The sequence below is a fragment of the Seriola lalandi genome, unplaced genomic scaffold (assembly GCF_002814215.2).
Source record: "Seriola lalandi dorsalis isolate HSWRI2012SDOR001 ecotype SW California unplaced genomic scaffold, Sedor1 jcf7180002054933, whole genome shotgun sequence".
NCBI lineage: Eukaryota > Metazoa > Chordata > Actinopteri > Carangiformes > Carangidae > Seriola > Seriola lalandi.
This window is the reverse complement of record NW_019525485.1, coordinates 4,632,747-4,657,660: the sequence shown is the minus strand read 5'-3', so window position 1 is coordinate 4,657,660 and position 24,914 is coordinate 4,632,747. Positions and strand designations below refer to the sequence as shown.

Here is a 24,914-nt window from a genome sequence, read left to right as displayed (position 1 = left end):
ACACACGTTTTCTGCAGTATGTATCACCGACCAATTTCTCTCCTCATTTCTCCCTCTGTGTATAATGCAGCAGGGTATTGAATCGGCACTTTTGTGTTTTGTTTTGTTGTTTTGTTTTGTTTTTTTTCTCCTCCTCCTTTGTCCGTCCTATTTTAGTTTATAAAAGACTGAATAACCTTTGTACCCCCTTCTCACAGAGAATCCTTAAAGAAAAAACGCCATTGATTACGGCACTGGCCTTAGTTCCTTTTCAATTTACTCCTCTCTGTTTTTTTTTTTTTTTAAATCAAAGCATTCTGTTCACCGCCTCAACCCAACGCTGTCCCACTGCCCTCCCCAGTCACAACACTGCACCTCTAACACCAGCTTTTTTGCCTTGTCAACCTTTTTGCCTCACTCTACCACACTGCTTCGCCTTGTGATCTCCCCTTCAGTATTGTTACCATGACATCATTAGGGGTGGACTTTTAACATTAGGCAAGGGAGGGAATCGCCCGGCTAAGAGAGGCCCCCTCATTGTTACAGATTTATGAAGAGTTATGTCACTATTCTAACTCACATTGACCCTGCAATAACTTCAGATATGTCCTGAAAGCGCTTATCATTGTCAGTGTGCCGCCATCGCACACGCGTTAGAGATTGATGGACTGCCGTGCGCCTCACACTTGTTGCTGAATCTCCGGCGCTTTAAGCCTCGAGGTAACGCGCAATTCAATTTCAAACGCTGAAAGTTATTACAGCGGGTCGTCCAAACAGAGCAACAACCAAAAAAGAAGATATTCATTGACTGTCGTGGAGTAGAAAACATAAAGTAGCATGGACTGAAAACGTAAACGATAAAGCGCAAGTGCCTTAATTTAGTGAATAAATGCAGAGGAAACAATTGGATCCCGAGTGCCAGTGGTGGAAAGTTGATCATTTTCTCAGGTATTATGCTTAATTAAAGTAATGAGGTGTTTGTATTCAACTTGAATATTTTCATTTTATGTCATTTTATACTTCTACTCCCCAGTCCCTTTGATTTCAGAGGGAAACATTGTACTTTTGTTTACCAATTTTATTATTTATCAGATTGTTTTTGCATAAAACATATGACTAACAAGTAATATATGGTGAATTATTATTGACTGAATTATCCAGCAATATATAAAGCGGTTAAAATGCACTTAAAGTGAACCTAATTTAACTAAATCTAACACTGTGCTCCTAATGCTTCTCTACTTTAACATGAGTACAATTTCAAATGCTTTTACTTATAATAGATAATAATAAAATAGTATTTTTTTTTAGTTTCACTATAGTAAAAGCAACACTGGCAGAGAAAGAGAGAAAAAATAAGGCATAATGGAGGCTCCACGCCTGATGCAGTGTGGTATTTCTTGTGTCGAGCTTTGTTACGACTGCTGTATTTTCTCTTGGCTCCCTCCTCGTCTTCTCCTTCCAGTCATGCGCCATAAAAAGCCGTGATTGAAACAGGCGTCATAGATTTTGTTTGCAATAATCTCATCAAAGCACTTGAAGAAATAATCTGGGAGAGCCGCTCTCCTCCTCTCCCGAGAGCTCCAGTGAAACTTTTCCTGGAAGCGGTGCCAACAAATCAAAATGGGGAAAGAGTTCTTTTATAGCCGTCCATTACATTAATCAATCCTCTCATCAATTTCCAAAATGAAAGCCATAGTTTTTAAAGCAGCGTAATGAAAAAGATGCATGACAATCAAATCTGTTGTTGGAGGATTTACTATTTAAAAAGGCGACTCATAAACCATCCAGGCTACCTGAGGTAAAACCTTTTTGATCTTGTTATTATGCCACAATATAAGATGCGATGAATTTTCCACTTGCTACTGCTGAATGAATTACCTGAAACCATTTAAATGTAACTAATGCTATCATTCACAGGTTAGCACTCGGCTAGGCAAATAAAGAAGGTGTGAGGTCAAAAAGCATCAGTTAAATTACGCTTCCTGCGTCCGGTAAAAACACGCTTCGATGTCTTTGCTCTTTAATGAACGGTTTTGTTTCATACGGGAAAAAATAAAAAAGCTTTGTTGAATATAATCAGATCAAGTATACCGCTGGTGCTCTTGATACTGACACACCGAGAAACAGGTGGTGACGCTGAAAGCTTGAAATATGGACTGAAGGCGACGCTGCTGTCAATCACTCTGAGCAACACAAGCACAGCTGGGCTTTTTTTTTTTTTTTTTAGACGCAAGTACCATTTGAATCTGGAAAACCTACAGTTGTTGAACAGAATCAAGGCTCCAGTCCTCAACAATACGATACGAGATCAGAGCTGATGTTTACATGTTTGCTTTCTCATTTATTCATCGGACAAAGATAATCCTGTTGAGATGAAAGGATTGTGCTTCTGTGGGAGCGCATTAAACATCAGACAATATCACTGTCAACTGACTAAATATTTTATCATAAGCAAGACAAGCAAGTGAAGGACTTCCTCCTGAGACGGAAGGAAAGCAGGAACAGTGGCCCAGTTCTAAGACACACAGTTTGTGTTATTTTGACTGTAGTCAGTGAAACGCTCAGTGACTATCCTGGCTTTACTGTTTACTCACTGTGTGCAGGGAATTTAAAACTATAGTTTTACATTCAATTTGCGACGGATTTCTAATCGTCCCTGGGTTCGAACGCTTTTACTTTTTTTAAACGTTGCCAAAAATAAGCTGCCTGACAGCCGTTTCATAAAGGAGTTTTGAGTCAGGGAGGTAGTATAGTGTTACCATGGAGTCTGTGAGTTGGAAGTTGTGTTATGTAGCCTATTTCAGTCATTAAAAGTATGCTGAATTAGCCATCTGCTTATTGCAGTGTACACGTGAATGCACAGAGAAATATCACCAGATCACTCTGATACTGAAGAAAAAACCTTCAAAACGTGATGATTCTCAGGCAAGTTCTGGATTTGTAGGAGTGTGTTTCTCTAGGAGCTCTAATTGGATTTATGGACGTTTATTTATGATGGAAATCAGAGATATATTTGTACGATAATGAAATAGTATTATAACTCTATTTTGTAGTTTAAAACTATAAAGTGATGAGATTATTTGATATGTTTAGCATGATGAGAGAGTCTGAAGACTTGAGTGACACCTTGTTGAACATCTACTTCTTGTCAGTGAAGAAGCAACGCCGCACTGTTGCGCTGCTCGAAGGGCAAAGTGAAGCAAATGAAAAATGAATTCAAATTCCTTCAAAATGAATGAATAAAAGCTTCCTGCTGCAGGCTCTTCTTTTCACCACATTATGAATAAAGTCCAGTGACTAAGAACAGGAAGTCTCTGCTGTGGTAAAACATAACAGGTGTTCAGCAGGTCTTGTTGTGCCTTTTTTTTATAACAATAATCCCTCAATCTATTGATTTTCCGAGCCATTTCATCCATTTTAACAGTTCAAATTAGGGTCATGGAGCATTGTGACAAACATTTTAGTTATAAACTGCAGTTGATGCATTTAAATTAGTGTCCTGCTGCTGTTTAAACTCGAATTTCAACTCCGAAGATCAAGGAGGAGGCACCTCGATTGCACCTGAAATGAGCCGTAACCCCAGAAAGCAGCAATTACAGAAAAGTGGACCAAATTTCTTTGAAGTCTTTTGAGGTTGACTGTTAAGGATGTCATATTCTTGCAAGCTAAGAGTAATTACTCATGGTTTTTCATTTCCTCTTCGCTGGTTCTTGAGTGCACTTGAGTTGCATTAGGGTTTCTCTTCCTCCTTAGAAATGGACAAAAATGGAAGGACTCACCCCTGTCCTTCAAACTATGCTGAATTTTAATGATTATCTTTAATTCTCAGAGGGCCTCCTCAGACAAACTTCCCCTTCTACACTCCTGATCGCATCCCAAAGTGAGCACTTGTAGGAAGAATCCTCCCTCGCATCCACAAATGATGATGTTCATCACCCCGCAGATTAGCACCTGCCACCTCCCCAATCAATGAACGTCCCATTGGTCAACATTAATCAAGTAACTTCCTCTCAGATCCAATTGAGGGACGGTCAGTCACCGCCCAGGCCTAATGAGTTCGAATTGCCGAAGTGAGATGTGTACGAATGGCTTCAGGTGCCACACAAGCAGTTGGGTGTCTAGTGATTGAATAATACTGCTAATGGGCCAATATATCAACAAGTAATCAGAAGAAGTCAATAAAAGGGTTAATAGAGCAGGGAAATAAGAATTAATCACCGCCGTGTTTCAGGGATCCGAGAGTTTGTGAAAACTCAAGTCACACGGAACAAATGAACGATCTCCAAGAGGCTGTGAGGAGAACACGTTTGTGATAAGCGAGAGTAGATACCATGAAATTTGGTTTGTAAGCTTCACCAGATAGCTAAGTTTAAAAACAGTGTCAGCTCTTCCTCACTTTAAGAGAACGTAGGTACCTCTGCACATGGGGCTACAAGAAACAGGGAGGAACTAATAGAAATATACATTAAAGCAATAATGATAGATAAAGCGCTGTGAATGACAATTTAATAATAACTATTGGATTTACAATAATATGGCAATAAATCTTAAAAATACATATATATATATATTATATATATATGTATGTATATGTGTGGAATCTCAGCCTGTAATGTAGGGAAGTAGTGTACAGTACTGTTCTGTAGCCTCCAATCACCTCAACCAGGTAACATGAGGAACGTCAATGTAAAACATAATACAGACAGCAGCAACAATGCAAGAAGAAAGTAGAGGCGAAGTCATTCAAATGATAATCGACCTAAATGAATGATCAATGATGAAAGATCAATCTGAATTGAAAGCTAGAAAGAGTCAGTCAACATGAAAAGTGCTGTGAAGGTCTGGACACTATAGAAAGAAAGAAGCAAGAGGGAGAAGAAAAAGTGAATTCATCTGTAACTCAGGGATGTTAGAAAGGAGAAGAAGTATCATTTGAAAACACATCATTTGCCAATAGTGGCTATTTGACCAAAAAAAAAAAAAACAATCCTCCTTAAGCCAACATCAGTCTGTATCATCAGCCATGTCCATCAGCACATCGTAATTTCCCAACACAAAGTCAGTTTTATTATCAGCCTCAGTCCTCAGTGGTGTTCGATCTGTCGGCGGATGTTTCTACCAGCTTGACCTCCAGCAGGAGAGCATGAAATGGGGAATGATGCTGCAGCGTGGACAGTTTTATAGATGCTGGGGGGGGGGGCAGAGTCAAAATATCACCACAGAGGACACAGACCCCATCGTGCTTTTCTACTGGAACAAAGAAGCTGCTCCTCTCTGGATGTGTTTCATGCTGACACAAATCAGTGACTGTGGCATTTTTAGACAAGGACAAGGACAATTATTGAACTAAAGGAGAGCACAAAACCATGGAGCTTTTGATTGGTTCACTGTGTCTACAAAAAGCCAGAATCATCGTGTCGTAATATTAACGAATAGAACTATTATTCATTCATTTAATTTTCATTTATATGGGGAAAAGTATGTGCACCAATCCCACATCCACAGTGTTTATAGGCAAAGCTAATTTGCAATGCCCCCAGATGAGCCTTTAAAAAACATACAACTAAATAAATGATACCCTAATATTTTATGAGTATGGAATTAAACTAATTTGAAAATTAGATTTGGGATGAAAACATGCCTTTGAATACATAAATAATTCAGTTTTATTCTCGAATGAAAAGACCCTTCCTTGACCAGGACGCTGGGATTCACATGCACACCGTGCAGCTTTGGCCCTTCAGCCCCTGCAGGCAGTTTATCACTCTGACCTGTGGGGGTGGCTTTCACAGCCGCTGTTGCCTCTTGCATCAGTTTGAGTGCGGGTGATCATTTGCTACAAGTGGAGAGCAGCATTGACCTCTATTTTCTGAAAGACCCTCGCATAGAAATAACACCATTACTTCTCCCTTACTCTTCCATAACAAATCAACTGGAGGTGTATACGGGAAATTACCCAAAAAATGATATTAAATCACAAAGCAGATGAATTGTATTTTCGCTTTTACGTCACTATATTTTGCACAATAGTAGTTACACAAAAGTATGAGCTGTCGAAAGGCATCGTGGCTGCGAACTTGAAAACAGTTTGACTGCTGGGCCACGCACATGTTTGGCCGTGTTTCATCTTTGTTTATTAAATTTAAAGTTAAGCCGCTTTTCTCGCCTTAATTCCTCACGCAGAGATCTGAGCTGTTGTGAGGGAAGGCATCTTGTTTCTGGCTCACAGAGCAATGCAGCTAAAAAAAAAAAGGCTGCAATAGTGAAGGCAGGAAAGACAAAATTGAAGAATTCCCTTTAAAGACTTTAAATCCCTTTCTCTTTCTCAAATCTCTGCATCTATAGTTCTGTTCTGTAAGTCATAAACACACAAGGGCATCCAACAGGTGACCCTGGACTCTTATCCTTCAGAAACAGCAGCACATTCTTACTTAGACAACTTAAAGAAATGTTATTTTTGGAGTCCTCACAAAAAGATTGAATGTACTTTGCCCCTGCAACATATTCATACTTGATGACCCCCAACCTAGAGTCACGTATCGCAGAGAAAGAGAAGCACACTGGATGCCAGGATGCAGTGTGTTCACACCTATATACATACGATATAAACACTTTTAAACAGTGAAGATTACAAATAAAAAGACAACATTGGTGACTTTTACAGACATGGATGAAACCATCATTTTCATGGGAGCTGTAGTTTTGTTTTTGTTTTTTTTGTGATCAAAAAAGGTTTCAGTTTCTAAAGAACATGTTTCATTTTCTAGATGAATAGCGGTGAAAGAAACTTTCAATGGTTTCCCCAAATACTGAGTGTTTAAAACATTCAATTAACTATGACATTTTTTGAAATTTTAGAATTGGCCCTGAAGTGCAAAACACATCATTTAAAAACCAGAAAAACACACCAGTGTTAGAGAAAACATGACATTTAAGAAAACACGTCATCAGGGTGTCAACATCCATCCGTATGTCGGTGCATTTCAGTTGAGCTTCTTCTGTTGAAAATGATTTCCAAACTTTGGAATAAATCGAATAAAATGGCTGGCAGAAAGACTACAAGTAAACAAGCATGTAACATATCAATCCAACCTCAAACTGTCAGGCTGCTGCTAAGCACTTTAGAGTAATACTCCTTATCGGATGAAAGTCTGATGTTTATGGATTTCAGTCTTTCAGACTAAGAGTTTTTGCTGGCATCCCTGAAAATGGCGCTTTAATAAAATCTTTATCCTTGGAAATGTTGTGTATCTTGAAACATGGCACTCCTAAATACTTTGGACAGTCCTTCAAATGAAAAAGATTTCTATTAGTTTTCGATTTAGGAGCAAACGCCGGCACTTCAACTTCGCTATTGGTGATTTTATGTTGAAAACGTTGGTGAAACAATCAACGGCAAAAATGGTTCACATACCGTCATCAATACAAGAGACAAGGGCTTCATGTGATGTAAAAATGCAAACATAGATATGAAAGCTGAAGGCCACAGCAGTCTGATGATGACAAAGAAGTGAGGTATGGCTTAAAGAAAGTATTCTTTTTCTCATCTGGTGTATGTGAACACCCCAGGGGAGCCGGAGAGGTGTTGTTTACCACCCCTGAATCTGTGGCTTCAGCAGCCAAATTAACTCAGATAAACTTTCAAAAGGTGAGATACAAAACAGTAGCCTGTGGCGGTGAGAAAATATTGATCCAGTCTACAAGTTTCAACTCCCATATCCCTGGATTCACAAAAACGCAAAGTGTTTTAATTAGAGTTCTCTTTGCCACAAGCTCCTCTCTCTGGCTGACTTTCTGTTCCTCTCTGTGCTTTGACTCGCTGCCAATCTCCTTTTGTCTGCAGTCTCAGCTCCAAGTCAAGAACAAAGTCACCAACATGAGAGTCATTTGGGTGGTGACACAGTGACAGCCTCCGATGTGGCGCGTTGTTTTTGTTGTTGTTGTTGTTGTTGTTGTTGTTGTTGTTGTTGTGGTGTTGGCTCAGAGCTCCTGCAATCAAACAGTGACTATGAGGTGAAAGTGTTGACTCTCGGCTTTAATTTGAGGGAGTTTTTCAGCCGTAATGGGGAGGCACTGTTGGATCGTCCTGTTCTGCAGGGACTAGTATCGCGATTCCTTCCATAGATTTCAACATTCAACCATCCCTAAACGCCTTACAACCTCAAAACCTCACCGCTATTGTTTAAAACAGAAGAAAATGTCCACATACTTGTGTCAGTGTCCAAATACTAATGGCCTGATCTCTATGTTGGTAGACCAACATTAGAGAAAGCCTTCCATAATAAACTGCTGGCATGGAGTTTGAAAGACATTGACATTTACCAGGCAGAAACAGTGAAATGAAAGATGCAATTGAGCTGCATTGTGGGAAATGTAGGATCTAGCATATCAGAAGCTTGATCCTTACAAGGGATTAAAAGCAAGGATTGTGTATCTTGGCCTCTGCTGCACGGATTTCTTTTGGTTTAATCTGTTTTTTGCGGCTGTTCTAACTTTATGAAAGTACTAAAATCGCTGGAGTATGAGTCAGACTGAGACTCGTGGCACTGGTCTCTCCTCAGAGGTAACTGTGCAATTGACGAACAAAGTGACTCATGTACAGAATCACAAGCGTTTATTTGACATTTCTGTTCTGTATTCACTCCTGCTACTTCGTGCTTTACAAACAGTGCGGTGGTTTGTGAAAGTTTGGTGAGGAATCAACTGGATGCCGTCCAAAACGGAAACATTTCACAAATACCCATGAGACACTTCGGCCTTGGTAAGCGCGCTCTTGACTTAAATTGCTCAGCTGTAAACGTGGCTCAGTATCTCTCATCTCTCATTCTGACTTGATGATTGTAAGTTACCTTTCAAAAAGAGACCAGGGTTATGACTGCAATCAAAAGATTTGCAGGACAATTACCTTTTTTTTTCTTTTTTTTTTTTAATTATTTTTGGCGACATTATTACTGGGCTTGTGCACAAGAATGGGGGTGTCTGGTAACCCTCTTTGAAAGGTTAAAGAATTTTTTTTTACTCTAGCTGTGCTCTCTAAATTAACCTTTATCTCAAATAAACACTATGTAGGTAGGAACATGGAAACACCGACTGAAGCCTGGCTGCATTCAGCTCACATTTACTGTTGTGCCCCACAGGAGGGAGGGAACAGGCAAGAGGCATTCACTCCGAGCTCAATTTTGGAGAAGCCGTCTCCGGGTTGCTCGCGCCTTCACGTTATAGCCTCATCCACCCTTTTTAACTTGCAGGCTACTGATCACCCATACGAGAGCTCTCTTAAATAGGAAAGTTCATTCATTCTCACTCTTCCACTGCTGATTACTCCTGGCGAGGTCTGACCTCCGGCTGTCAACACCGATCCTACAGTGGATGTTCAGTTTGTTTGACCCCGGGATCACTAAAGGGCGCAACTCCATTCAGCCGCCCCCCCCCCGCCTCTCCTTACTGCGCTGCCTTCATTTTCTCATTACTCTCAATTGAAAGCAGGCCCCACTGCTTGTCCCCGTCTGAGCTGGGAGCTTGATTTGTTTTAGAGCGCCGTGTGCTGGCTCCTCTCAGAGAACATATTTTAAAGTTCTTCTTTTTTTTTTTTGGCTGAAAAATACTTCCTTCATCTCCCATGTGAATCTGTTTAGTGCCACGGAATAAGAGTCCATCCACATACCTCACGTTGCGGTGCGGTACAACATGGGTGAAAAGAGTACCCTAACCTCTGCACCTGTGGAAGCAGAGATGTTGACAGCCGGCACATGATGGAGAAGGCGGTGCACAGTGTGAAGGAGAACACCCACAAAGTACTCACAGTGCTGTATTCTTTCAGCCCTTAAACAGAGGAAGCTGCAGATCGTCTGATATTACAAATAAATCAACCAAGTAAAGCCTTCCCCACTTGTTTCCAGCCCTACAGATCTCCTTTCAGTCTTTAAAACTTTTATTCTATTTGCTGAATATAGAAAAAGCTGAGATTGATTTATTTTGAAGGAGATTTGGTGGATTCACACTAATAATTGAGATCCTCCACTGAGGATTGCTTGGATTTGAGGCGTTGTGGATTAGGACTTATCTACGTGTTGGAAACTATCCAGGTGGCTCCAGAGGAATTCATTGACCTTCCAGCGGTTCTGAAAGTAACCGTGGTAAAAAGTTTTCCGGAGCGACTGTGCTTTTGTGCGGTAGTGTAAGTGTCCCCCCCCCCCCTTCACTCAGAGGTCAGGCCTCATCTGACCTGCGGGCACATCCTTCAGCGAGCTGATGAATCCCTACCAGCTATAGCGATGCTGCGCTACACCTGATGCTGACCTTTGTCTTCCAATCCAAATTGCTAACAGTGTTTTGTTTTTTTTTTCTCCATGTTGTGTCTCTGTGTGTGTTTCACTGCCTTAGCAGAATCCCTGTTCAGCGGCCTGGGGCTGGGGGCGGTGGTGGGCCTGGGCCTGGGAGCGCTGCTGCTGCTCCTCGTGCTGGTGGACATCAGCTGCTTCTTCCTGCGTCACTGCGGCCTGCTGATGTGCATCACGCGCACGCTATGCAGCAAGAAGACAGCCACCAGCGGCAAGGGCAAAGAAATGGAGGAGGGCAAGGCCGCCTACCTGTGAGTTCTTTCATTTTTATATTCTTCTTCTTCTTTTCTTTTTTTTTTAACAAAAAAACGTTTAACTTCTTTAATTTCTACGCTACAAGTATCGATATATGTCAGTCACCAGGTCATTCATGCTTGCTGAGGGAGCATCTGCTGTGGGTGTATCTTGATGCTTGTGCGTCACTCTGGCAACTGATTTTTTTTTTTTTTTTTTGCTGTATAACAATGAACTGAGAGACCTAAATAAATATTAGGTAAATTTATGACAAGAAATGAGGTCCAACTGTTTTATAACCAGCTTTGGAGAGAGAGAAAAAAAATGACCCTGATTCAGCGATCAAGGATTGACTTTTTGACCTTTTTAAAAAAAGGGTCATAAATTGATAAGTTTTTATTTTTTTGTCCTTGTTGACATTTTTATTCAATTTCACCTTTCAAATATTTATGAATAGAGCTCATGTCATGTACAGCCCAGAATCCTCTTTCTGTGAATGAGAGAAACATTTTACATTTACCATAGGTACACCTAAAACAGCCGCCCAACCGCCTTTCCAACCACAGTATGTCTTTGATTATGTCTTATTCACTAACGTCAGTGGCGTCCATACGATGTGCAGTGAGTTCTTTTGCATGCAGTGTGCGTGTGTCCCCGCGCGCATGTACAGCCACGTTTGGTATTCATGTCACGTGCTATCATGGTTTGTGTGCGTACACCTCTGTGATCACATAACGTGTGCATGCAAACAGTCTGTGTGTGACCCGACGGCGGTCTCGTACAGTGTGATCGTTGCATGGATGCCGCACCCCACCCACCACCACCACCACCACTCCATGAAATTTACAAGTACAATCGATTTTCAACATTTAGCCCGCAGAGTCTGATTCATTCGCCTCAGCGGTGCCATTTTTGTTTCAAAACTGTCAGAGTGCCAGCTCGGTGTCTGGGCTGCAGAGAGAGAGAGGGCACAGAGAAAGAGAGGAGGAGGAAGAGGGAGGGGAGGGGTCGACTTTTGCTGAGTCACTAAGCTCACAGTGCCGGAGGGCTGAGTGACGGGCCTGAGCAGACAGCAGCAGAATCTGCCCTCAGCTTCTCTGTACGAGCCGGCGCCGCAGCTGCAACTCAGGCAGGCGTTTACAGGCTGTACGTTACTACGACAACATCTTTATGGCTCTATTAGAACTGATAACTTAGTCCAGTCACATCACACACACAAAGCAGTGTCACTGATTTTAGAAAGATGTTGTTGGGGATGTTTACGCCTTTATTTGACAGTAAGAGGAGAGAGATGACAGAAAATAAGGGGAGCGCAGGAGAAAGAGAGACAACAACATGCCCAAAATATTTTAAAGCATACTTCTGTTTTATTTATTAGCAATACGATAAAGTTTGTTATTATGCTAGTAACAACATTATATATACCAAATTAAAGGGATACTCCAGTTACACAGTATGAATTTTAAAAAGTCAGTGCAGCTGAGGCCAAGATCTGCAAACTTATAAACAAATACTACCCTATCCTACGTTTCCCATAATGCTCAACAAATGGCTTTAGCTTTCAACCTCTGTACCCCAAGGGTTATACATTTGTTGTCCCAGCCCATAACTTCATGCGTATAACTGTCGCGAATGTCCCTGTAATTGTCAAGTTCAGACAAAGCAATAAACAGCAGCAGTCTGACCGGCGTGGACACGCTCGGTGGCCCGTGTGAGATATCACCTCAGGATATGTGAGTTTGAAGATGCAGGGATATGAAACTTTACCACAAGCTACTAGCTATGATGGAACCAGTTGCACCAGCGTTGTAACTGGTTTCCCTGCATCTCCAGATCTCTAGAGATAAACTGCAACCTTTTCTGATTCTGAGAGGGACGGTGAGGGGAAAACAAGAGGCTTGGTGTTTTATCTCCGAGCTCCCGTGGAGAGACCAAAGTAATAAAGTTGTCTGCTATACAATGACACATAGCACGGAGCTGCGAGTCTAATGAGATAACGTTTGATATAATACAAAGCTCAGACAGTCCTGCTGAGTGTGCAAGATGTCAGTAGTGCGAGTCTGAGGGTGCTGAAGGCCAGTAGACCCTGCACTGCAATATCGGTGGTGGGATAAACAGCATTAGGTGGCAGGTCAGAGGCTGTGTGTGTGTGTGTGTGTATGTGTGTGTGTGCAGCTCTGACACACAGGTTCCTATTGTCCTGCATAGGTCATAGGCGGCCTTCACTGGCCCTTTTCTCACCTGGACGTGGAGCTGAGGCTTTAGCAGGGAGCGCCCTCTCATCACTGCAGCGTTAACTTAAAGCCAGGGCGCCGGAGCAGCCCTCGGACAATGAGGGACGTGAGGTCGCCCTTCTTATTAAGAGTCTGTCAAGTTGTGCCGAGATCAGTCGGGAACACGCCGGGGCTCCTAGAGTTTGCCTCGGGAAAAGTTGAAAGACTTGTTCACGGTTGCCCCCGGTGACATTAGAAGTCAATCCTCAGCTTCCAGTTTTACAGTGTTAAATGTAAGCTCTTTACTGTGAGCGCTGTGTGATGTCAGCGGCCACAGTGGACGGACAGAAAAAGACTGGGACACCTTGAAGCCGGACAGGTTAGCAGAGCTGCGGTCCATGACTCCATCGCTGCTACTGCTGTCCCCCTGGGCATGACTTGATATTTATGACTGTGAAATAGCATCACAGTGTTCATTTCTACTCCTGATAATTTTAAAATACACATATTCAAGCGATGAAAAAACGCAGTAAAATTCAACAAATGAATGTTCTGGGGGTAATACTGTCTGTAATTTTGGTCCTGTGCCCACTTTTTTTCTGTATTGCCCCGCTCCCATCCTCTCAGTCAGCGATCCAGGAATGGATTTGTGCACCTGTCCGGCTCTTCAGTAACCTCCCTCGCAAAGCACCTCAGGGACAGAGTCTTTAAAAAAGCTGCACTCAAAAGATATACAGTACCTTAAAACAATGTTTCAAACTTGATAGAGAAAAAAAATCTGACCAAACACAGGATGAAATTCTGGCACCGGTGCCGTAATGTGACTGAGGCGATGCAAGGGAGGCCGGTGCTGACGCCAGAGAACAGTTTGACTTCAGGGGTTCAGATTGGAGGCTCAGTGACAGATTTGACTTGGCGCAGACCAAGACTTTTTGAGCGCCGTCACACTCATTGCTCACGGCAGGAAATATAAAACAGAATGTCGGACTGTTTTCGAAGGTTCTGGCGTCCTGCAGCCGTAGGAAGAAAACATTTCTACAACAACGTCAAACACTGAAGAAAAATCCATTCTATGAGTTGCCATTTAATGAGTTTATTTTGACTTTTTCAGTCCCCCTCTCTCTCTCTCTCTCTCTCTCTCTCTCTCTCTCGTGCTAACAATGTATGGAAGGAAAGCAGTATTTTCAAAAAGGAAAGAAGCTCTTTCAGGGCGTAAGCTGCAACTGTTTATTCAACCAAAACTGTCTCAATTCTTCTTGATAAAAGAAGCCTCAGCCTCCAGCAATCATCTGTTTACTCTCTGTACAGACTCCATCCCTATTAGTGTCAGAATGCTTGAAATGTAGATAATCCTTAGACCTTAAAATTCATTTTGTTTTTGACTTTTCTACTCGTTTAGTCAAGAAATTCCAGTTTTATTTATCTTTCTGACATGATAGCCGAGGTTGTTATTTTACAACCCGAACAATCAAATCTGCAAGTGGAAAAATTAGTGCGGGGTTGTTCATTTTTTACAGTGTAATGAGTGGAAATGAGTTTCTTGTCACAGCAAGATGAGGGTGGTTTTCCCACATGAACGTTAAACATTTTATTTGATGTTGTGTGTTGTAGAAAATGGCATTAAAGGCAGAGTAAATTTAGATGGATCGTTACTACTTTGGTCAGCCATCCCTGATTAGATGCCCTACTTTAATTACTGCTTTCATGTTTTGTGCGTCATTGCATTTCATTATGCCCCCCCCCCTTTGTCTTTGTCATGCTGGTGAAAAAATAAAAAAAATCACATCAGCACAGTGATACAGAGGCTCTTGATTGTTGAGAGGAGACAGTTTTTGTTATTGACATGCAGAGAACACTTAAGTTTGAAAGCAGCAGGCTCAGACGTCTGACATTTAATTAAGCGTGATTTTACAGTACTCTCCGTTAACTCCACAACAAACCGAATGTTGGTGATCTCGAGAAAGCTAAAAGGCTTTGGAGTGAGCGCACCTGAAACAGACATACATGTAATTGGCCGCGGAAAAGACGACCGGGGCGAGCGAGCCGATTCCTGTGACGCGCGAGGCCGCCGGCCGACGTGGCCATCAGCTAATTCGTCCTCGTGTCCTTGATCAAGACTTCTGCTCGTGCGCTCACTGTGAGATCCTGGATGACAGCTATGATAAAATATGCTCGAGGAAAATAGAAATGTAAATGTAAAGATTTTGATAAGAGTGTAAACAAACCCCCCTGGGAGGTGGTTTATACCCCGGGCAACCTAATTTATCTCTGTGAAAAGCAGGGATTGTAGTCAGCCTTTGCGGCCCACCGTCGATGGGCCTGCGCTTAATTAACGTCGGCGGAGGAAAGAACAAGTCACCCCTGCTGTGCTTTGGTGTCACTTGGAAGCTCCCAGATTACAAATAAACATCTGCATACACACTCTGATATCTCCCCCAGCCCACCATGAGGTGCACACAGCTGCTGGCTCTCGCAACATAATCAAAGAGGCTTGTCAAGACCCAGCAGCATTTCTGTTTGCTTTGTGTCTCAGACATTGTTTTAAGTGTCTGAGGGCATTGTGGGTGCATACATACATACAGGATATGCACATGAGACAGTGTGTGTGTGTGTGTGTGTGTGTGTGTGTGTGTGTGTGTGTGCGTGCGTGTGGGGGCGATGAGTCATGGAGAGGTGAAAACAGAAAAGTTAGAACCCATCGGTGCAGTTCCCCTCTGCATTTTAGGGAAGATCCACACGCGACCTTTGGTTTGAACCCGAATTAGCTGTCCACGCGTCCGCTGACGACACAGCTTCACGCCGTTGTTGAAAATATTCATTTAAAGCAAGATGTTTGCACAAAAACAAACCTGTCTCCTCCTCATCCATCCATCCCTCCCACAAACTCAAGCAGAGTCTGTCGTTTACAGGAAATCCTTTGACCAGTTTGCCTTTTTTTTTTTTTTCTTTTTTTTGTCACTGGGAATTCACATGAGAAAGTCGAGTCACAACGATGCACAAGATTGTATTGTTTTTTTGGGGGGGGGCTTTTGTGCCTTTATTGAACAGGATAGTAGAGAGAGACAGGAAACGGGGAGGCAGAGAGGGGGAATGACATGCAGCAAAGGCCGTCCGATGTGGGACTCGAGCCGGGGCCGACTGCAGCGAGGACTGTAGCCTCTACTACTCCAGTCACTCCTCGCAGCGCTGTTAGCGATGTTAGCCAGGACCGCTAACTCTCTGTGTTGTCTCCGTCTTGCCTCTTTGCCGTGATGTGAGCTATTTGGTTGTTCTGCCTTGAATTTTTTCAAGCAGCTCTCGGAGATGTGTTACACTTGAAACTGACTTTCAAATTTCTCACATACAGTTTTTGTATCATGTATTTTATTGCAACTTCAGAAGCCACACTGAAATCTCTGGCATCACTAAATGAGTCATTTATTTTATAATCCTCTTTCCTCTATTTGCCCAAATTCATAGTGACACAGGGTAGTTAATAATTCCTAGCTCCTACTTGCATCTGCCAACCCCCAGTGTATCGACTTTTATAACCACAAACTGTGTTGAGACACTGGTTCAGAAAATGCACTTGCGATTGCCTCCAGTTGGCGTCCCCCCACCCGAGAAAGTGGAAAAAGAGCAAGTAGCAGGACCTTCCCATATGTTGAGAAAACCTCCACATCTGAGCAATAAGTCCAATCTGGGTTTGCATGGAGCTAATGGGACATGAAATTGGCTTCACTGTGCAGGAACTTTAACATCCACCAATCAACAGAGGGAAAAAGCCCCTCTGGCCAATTGCAACATTTGGGCTTATTAGGTCCAGTATCACGCAGAGATGCTATTTTACATTCATGATCTCATTCACTGAAAATCTCCCTCGGAGTTGTTAAACATCCAGTGTGGCTATTTGGAGGTGATTTGATGCTGCATTTTCAAATTGACATGGAAATGTTTATACGATAAAAAAAAAAAAAAAAGCAATATTGTGAAACAGCACTGATGCCATCAATGGACCCAAAAAAAACGAGCCTTTAAATTAAGAAATAACAGATATAATTACTGAATTAAATGAATACAACTCTTATCACATCAGTCATGGGCAATATTGAGTGATTCACATCTAATATTTGATTAAAGGAGGAAAGTTTTAATCCGCCTCCTCTAAATCCTCGTTCAGGGACATTTCATCTCATATATGTCATTGTAGATTATTAGGGATGTAGATTAAGCAAGTTGTTTTGTGTTTTATGGCTAAGATAAGGTAGAACAACTTTTCAGTCAAAGGCACTGATGGATGGAAGGTTTATATTTCTCCCGACAAGGTGACGTACGAGTCTTGGATGATTAACAGGAGCTTGAAGTACAACAAAATAAGAAGCAGCATAACCCTGTGATCTCAGGAAATGAGTAGCCCTCAGCTAAAGTGTGTTTATACCGGCCTGCTGGTAGACTGATACCGATCATCTCCCAGCCCACGGAGCAGGATCAGGTCTACATCTACTTTTTCTTCCCTTTTTTTTTTTCCTAAATGTCCTGATAAAATCTGAGCCATACACACGGAATGAACAAAATATAAGGTGCGCAGTGATGAGGTGAAACCAGGTAAAAGCCTCTGCTCCTTGTTGAGTTCCCTTATTAAATCTATAACAATCCCAAAAGATCCACTGTACAAGAAGGGGATTTTGCAGCTTTGATGTGAAAAAGAGGGCTACAACTCATATTTTTGCACTTTGGCGTTTATTGTTCTCTGTGTGTTTAGGCGTGGGAGCTGCTGAAAGGGCAGCCTTGAGACGTCCCTTGCTGATATTTCAGAGCAGCACTTTTAGTTCCGAAATGAAACGAGTGAAACGTGTGTCTGCGCGCGCTTCATATTTTTCAAAGTGATTGTGTCTCTGCTGGTTGTCAATAAGTGCTTTTTGGTTAGGTCTTTGTATCTTAGCGGCTGTAGCAAATAAAACGGACCCCGCAGATAAATCCGTTTAAATGTGTGTCCTGCAGACGTACAAATGCATCAGTAAATTACAACTGGGAAACACCTGTAATAGCTTAGAAGGAAGATTTATTTTTTATTTTTTTAAGTAGCTATTGCCTAATTATGGGCCACTTTAAATGCCCAGATGCACTGTAATGTAAGTGAGATGTGCAATACAGATTAGAAATCGGCACTATTTAGATCATACTATATAATCACTGTCAATATAATCACTGTCATACCAGTGTTTTAACTGGATGAGAATAATTTTTTGTGGCAAATGCAAATGGAGGCTCTCATACATCGTGTTCCTTGAAATACAGGCTGCTAAGATATTCATCATGTGGACACATTAACATAAAGATAAAGCTGTGACATCCCTGTGCTGAATTTCTCTAAACTCACGGAAGATGAAATGAACAAGAGGCAGTCAGCCAATCAAATGGCTCCTGCTTAATAACATATACATGTATGTTTGATTTATTTATTTATTTATTTATTTTTCTCCCTCGATATGAATCACATTTAAAAAAGTAAATGGCAGCTCTGAGGTGATGTTATTCAGGTCGAAGCAGGCGGAAAAAAACTGAGAGCAACAACAACCAGCGGGAGAAGCTGAAAGGAGAGAGGGCAACCACTCACAAAGTGTGTTCACCAAATTAGTCTCGAAAGAAATGTAATTGTTGCCAGGATTAAGTTTAATCGCAACATGGCCGTATTAACCTGTTAGAGTGCCTCTTGCCAAAAAGTTGGCTAATGGGCCCCCGTCACCCCCTCCACCCCTACCCTCGCCATCTGTGCATTTTGTACAAACCCTGAGGCCTCCGAGTTCCCATCTGCTGATTTAATATTGCACTTAGTTGTCGAAAAAGTTGGAAAAGAATAGTCAAAATTGTAGCAGCAGATGCCAAGATATCCTGACTTTTAATCCTTAGGTCAAGCTCAGAGCATTCTGCATCCTACGTTTCCCATAATGCAACATAATAGCATCTTTACATCAGACCCTTGCTGCCTAAACACCCGCGTCCTTCAAGCACCCTGCCCCCGGTTTAAAATGCAGGGTTTCTGTTATAATTGTGTAATCATCAAGCGAAAGCTGAGATAACCCTGATGACATCACTGTGATGTCATCAGGGTTATTTTGGAAAGAAGTCATCATACAGGAGTGCCACTGTAAGGTTTTTCCCAGCTTTCGTGCATGTCAGTTAGTTTGTGATGTTACTTTCAGCATTAATGAATATTCACTGAAATTCATCTGGATTCAATAATTAAAATCAAACGAAGTAACCAAAACAACAGACTTGGTGCAGTACATCAAATGGTGACATGTTTCATATCACACACGGCGCCTGACAAATAGCATGAATGAAAATAAAAAAACGTCCTATTTTTCTTGTAATTAGTACCAAATCATTTGTTTCTTTCCAGGAAACTTTCAAATTATTTGGAAAACTGGTGATTTGAACTTCCAGGCTTTAAGGTTAGGGGAAGATTGATTGACTGATTGATTGATTGATTGATTGATTGATTGATTGATTGATTGATTGATTGATTGATTGATTGATTGATTGATTTTGCTCCCATCTTACCCAAGTGCTTAAGGTTGACTACATACCACCATAAAACCATTCATTTGTTTGAGTTGCTGCATGTGGATATTGTAGGAGAACAAATGAAATATGTGCTGGGTGCTTTGATGACGGGATGAAAACCCAAATCACAACTAACATTTTTGTGTGTCAGTACTCTCTCTCTTTTACTGTCTGTGTACATGTTACATAGTGGTTACTCTGATCATGTTTGGTTGTGGCCGTTCGTGCATTACCTCACCTCCGTCCTCGGCCGACAGATATCCACAACACAGGTGGACAAACTGATCACTCTTCCAGGTCAAGTCTCCAAGCATCCAGGCCAAAGAGAGCCGAAAGTATAAATGATATGCCTTTCTGTAACCTTTTGTACAGCCCTGTAGAGGCTGTTATATTTAATATCCCTGCTGCCTTTTCACTTCAATTAAATCCAGCTTTATTAATCCCACTGGGGCCAACACTTTCACCCACCAAAAGGTCTAAAAGGTGATTACTGGTGGGCTCTAAAGCAGGAAAGTACTTATTTTGTGAAAGAAAAAAAAAGAAAAAGAAAAAACCCATTAAGCCCACACTCTCCTGTGGTAGTAATTCAACTCTAATTGAGCTAGCGTTTATATATGTGCCTGCTCCATACAAAAACATCTTCTCGATGGTCACTCTCAAGTCTGTGCCTGTTCAATTGTATTTGTTCTTTAAGTTCCTGTAATTACGAAGCTGCTGAGTGCATCCGCTGCAAATCTCACACCAACTTTTTTTAAATTTTTTTTAATTCTTTTTCTACCGCAGGAAGCTACCGCTGAAGGAAGAAAATGGAAAAGAGTCTCTCAAGCCGGATACGATTGAAATCAAAGTGCACAGTGACAACAGCATCCACACAAAGCCTGACGACAGCAAAGCGTAAAAAATATATATATGATTAAAAAAAAAAAAAAAAAAAAAATGGTCGGTCCCCTCGCCACCAAAAGAACATTCGGATCATGAGACCAAAACCCGGAGAAACTACAACACTGGAAAATAGTGGAGTAAAATACCATATCTGTTTATAACAATGCCCCAGTGAAAGGCATATGTAAATACAAATAATAGAGAGAAAATAGAAAGGAAGAAAGGGTCAACCTTTTAGACACCTTGGGTGATAAATGTATCATGTTCTTATAAACATGGCATCAGTGGAAGGCTCTTGTTGATCAATGATTGTAGATTATTTTTGGCTTTTGTTTGTCTCATTTTTTGTTGTGTGATTTCTTGTTTTTTTTTTTTCGTTTTTTTGTTGTTCTTTTTTTTTTTAAATCCACATAAGACTTTCATGCATCTCCAGCGCCCTATCCCCTCCGCCCACACACACACACACACACACACACACACACACATATACACACTTCTATGACACAATCACAAATGCAGGCGTGCAAGCTAGTATGCTAGTGTGGCCCTAAGCTCACTCTGCTAATGCTCTTGCTTTTTTTTTCTTTTTTTCTGTCAGGGCGAATGCATGGGCCGAGCCAACCGCTGCAGGAATAGCATAGTGATTTAAACCCGATCTGCCTGTTTCCATACCTGAGTGTTACACTGCAGCAACCCCTTTTTATGCCTGTAATGGCCGATCTAGGTGTCTGGCTAATGAGAGGCAAACGCTGTAGTGTTGTGTTTCATGCGAGCTGGCTTCAATAACAAAAGGTGAACCACTCCTAATGAGATTTGAGGCTTCGGGTTCTCGTGAGTTGCATTTGTTCCCGGTAACATTGAAAACTTGTATCAAACAGGACCTAATCATTAATTATTAAGACAAATTTGGACTTGATTAATGTTGTCTGAAGGGCTGTTGTGGATTATAGTTTGTGTTGCAGGAAAGCAAGCTTAAAAAAAAACAAAAAAAAAAATCTTGACAAAAAGAAAGAATGTGTTGCAGTCTATGGAGTGTACAGTATAATACCACACATGTGCATTGATGTCACTGTTGGCAAAGCCTTTTATATTGACACGGAATATTGTTGACAGTCTTCAGCTGTCTCATGTGCATACATATGTTTTTACTCATCTGTGTTTAAACTGCATTGTTGCAGGGTCAACTGTACTGGCAGCCAATGTTCGCTTTGGTAGACACCTTGGGAAAAAAAAAAAAAAAAAAAGGTTTTGTCCTGAGTGGCGTCCCACAAACGCACTGAATGGTGTCATGTTAATCGTTGCTATTTGTTAAAAGCAGGAAAACGGAACGGGGACAAACAAGTGTGCTGACAAGAAAATAGATCAACATGTGTGTCATGTATGTTTTTGATGATATACATCAATTCCTTTATTCATTCCTGTGTCCAATCTGCCTCAGATGCATTTTTTTTTTTAAACCTTTAATTTTTTTTCCTCAGTCTGATCGCTATTGTCTCTGATGTTGTCATGTGTTGTACATAGGTGAAAAAAAAAGAATATTTTACAAAGCTTTTATGTAAATATACCCTAAAGGATGTGTCTTTTTTCAAAATGCAACAGGCTTTTTTGTGAACGCTCCTCAGATGAAAAGCTGTTCTCTGTTTTTTTCTTTCTTTTTTTTCTTTTCTTTTTTCTTCTTCTTCTTATGTTGTGTTTTGGTCCAAAGTTCAGTGATGGTGTAATATTGCTTTTTCTAGTCATTTGCTTTCCCTTAAGAAAATCCATGCCCTAAGGCTATTTCACAGCATTTCAATGGAGGCAGTAATTACGGCATTAGTGTGCCTTCTCTTTTTCTTTTTTCCTCCTCCCTCGTGGCCCGATGCCGCTGCAGCAGTGTAGACTGTCAAATGGGTTTTTGATCGTGGCGTTGCTGCTTTTTTTTTGGTTTGCTACAGAATGTGACAGAAGATTGACTTTTATCGTGATGCTGTGAATTCTGGGAAATGTAGTCGTAGGACAGCGGGTTCAAGTCGACGACACTGGACAAAAACAACTACCTAGTACAACTAGATGTCAGGTTGATGCTGTAAGTCTTGAGTACACAGTACAGTGATGGGCTGCAGAAATCTGGCTTTAATGCCATGCATCATCACATGCGTGTGTGAGTGTGCGTCGGTGTGTGTGTGTGTGTGTGTGTACGCATACATGTGTGAGCGGGTGATTACACTTGTCTACATGAATCAGGTTGCATGTATGTCTATTGAATGTATCTGCACGTACTGTAAGTGAATCTGTGTGTGTTTGTGAGTGTGTGTGCCCATTTAGATTTTTCACAATAAGAGTCTCCCAATTACAAATAATATACTAAGTAAATGAAAGAGATAAAAACTCCAAATCTTGGCATATATTTTGTTATAATTTACTTGTTAGTTTTGTTAACTATTTATATTGGATTAAAGTGTGTTACTGAGCACACTTCCAGCGCCATGATGCATTACGCGGCTCTTCAAGTCATATAGGCTGTGATGACCACATGCCAGGTATGAATATCCCGAGTGCTGTGAGCGTACGAGTGTTTCTCTTTGAGTGTGGAGTGAGTTGGCGAGAGCTCTCACGCAGAGTTCCAGAGTGCGCTCTGATAGCTAAAACCTGATTATGTAGTTCTCGACAGTGATTAATTCCCCAGGCTGCAGCACTCCACTGCATGTGACTGCGAGCCCCCACTGCCGCCCCAAATTCCTGCCTCTCAGACTCCATCGGTTTTTATCTCAGACCTCGTAGCGCTGGCTTTGTTTTCTCACCGCGAGCCCTTGTTCCTGTATATCTCAAATGGATGGTCCTGCCATGGAGTGGTTCCGCTGCCTGTTACGATGACTGTAAATATGGGAGCACAGTGCCTGGAGGCTATACGATTTGTACATGTTCTTTTGTATTTGAATATGAGTCTAAATCCCCGAACCACCCCCCCACCGCTCGCCTCTCCTCTCCCCTCCCCTCTTGTCCTTCCTCTCTGTCTCCTCCACCATGCCTTTTTCTGTCGGGGGGTAAAACAGGTGTGTTTGAGCTCAGTGTACAGTATGTGTCCTCTTTGTCCCCATGCTCCCTGTGTCCCTTGGACTGTCCCCCGCTGAGTTTGCTCTGTGAAGGAGGTGGGAACTATTGATGTCTCTCTGTACGTACCTGTGGAACACTTGTGACTCCTGTCATTTGCCGCTGTAAATAAACATGTCCTGGTAGAAGAGAGTGAGACGTCGTCATTTATGTGGTTTAATTCTTGTCGTTTCCCTGGATCTCGAGTCTAAATGTAAAACAGTGGCATTTCCCTTTAAAGCTCAAAATGATGCACGTCATTCTTGAAATTTAGGACTTTTCAGCGTAAACTCATCTGAAAACGGATCCATTTTTACATTTGCAAGCAGCAAACATCCGTTTGTAATGTCTGAAATGTGTGCTATAAGGTTCAGAACGCTGACCACCACGGGGGGAAAAAAAAAAAAGATACAGCCACAAGATACTGATACTGGGTGAACATTTCATTATAATCCTCTCGCATTGTGTAATGGGCTGTGCTTTAGTCTGGCGCAGTCGTGTGATAAAAGCCGACTACTCCACAAAGACACAACTTTAATAGCTTTTAATTTTTTTCGCCGTTGAAGTCGGCAGAGCTCATTTTTCCGGAGGACAGAGCACTATTTTCATCAAGGTCATTCCTAAACCTAGATTACTCCCGTTTTAAATGGTAACTGTGTTGCATCTAAAACTTACCCCCCCACCCCCCTCCCCTTCCTTGAAACAGTAGAAGAGCTTTAATGATAAAAACCAGAGAGACAGAGAAGCTCTGCTCAAAGGAGGAATTAAAACAATTCTGAATAGCATGAGGGGAGCCACGGTGTTCCTTAACAAAGCTGCCCCCTCTTCAGTGCTCATTTGAAGTCAGTAGATAACGTTTCTCAGATGTCTCCCTCCCACGTGAGGGAGGGAGGGAAGCAGCGGGCTGCCTGTTGGATCCTGGCTGCAAGGGCCTCTGTTAACAAGGGGAACAAACTTCAACTTCATCTCCCACAGGGGCTCAAAGGAAGTCTGCACATCAAACACTGAGACTCATTTGGAGAGGAGCGATATTGGCCCGCTCTTGGGTGGGGATGGGAGTGGAGATGAGTTGAACAATCACACAAAGAGAAGAAAAAAAGCCAAAGTCATCCTCTTCTTCAGTTTGTCGTGTTATAGCTGCTACAGTCTGCTACAGGTGATTACTTTTTTTTTTCTCCTACATAGGAAGTTAGATAAACAACAAAAAAAAAAAAAGTGTTGGACCACACACAAGCACACGTCTATTAAAAAAGCACTGGTAAGTCACACGCCACATGAAAAGATAACACAATAAGCCTTCGGGGAATATTCCTCCCCTAATCTTTCAGTTTGCAGAGACTCCCATGATACTGTGCGCTGACAGCACCTTAATCCCAACTATGAGAGAAGTTTGGGAAGAAATCTCCCTGCCATTGTTGAAGTTTTCTCTCTCAATGCACTTAAATGCCTTCCCTCGCATGCTTGCGCACAGAAATACCACGGCGAGCCACACACACACGGAAACTTTGCCAACATGCGAGGGAGGGGAGCTTCCAGAAACTCTTAAACCACATGGGCAAATCCAGCGGAGAGCTGTTTGGCAGGTACAGCCACTCCGCTTTCTTAATCTGCTTGATTTCAGACTCTCCCGGCAGAGGTCCGCCTCTCC

At 41.9% G+C, this 24,914-nt stretch overlaps 1 protein-coding gene across 2 annotated transcripts in view; it reads left to right on the top strand.

Moving 5' to 3' along the window:
* Positions 1–23,417, top strand: part of ncam2a (neural cell adhesion molecule 2a) — a 241,650-nt gene extending 218,233 nt beyond the window's left edge. The window contains exons 16-17 of one of the 2 annotated variants that reach the window (XM_023393367.2): positions 10,369–10,573; positions 20,099–23,417. In XM_023393367.2, the coding sequence (XP_023249135.1) occupies positions 10,369–10,573; positions 20,099–20,213 (320 nt within the window). In that variant the 3' untranslated portion in view covers positions 20,214–23,417. Of the gene's footprint in view, positions 1–10,365; positions 10,574–20,098 lie in introns of both variants that reach the window. The other variant, XM_087170181.1, reaches the window with a different exon arrangement.
* Positions 23,418–24,914: the final 1,497 nt, after the last annotated feature.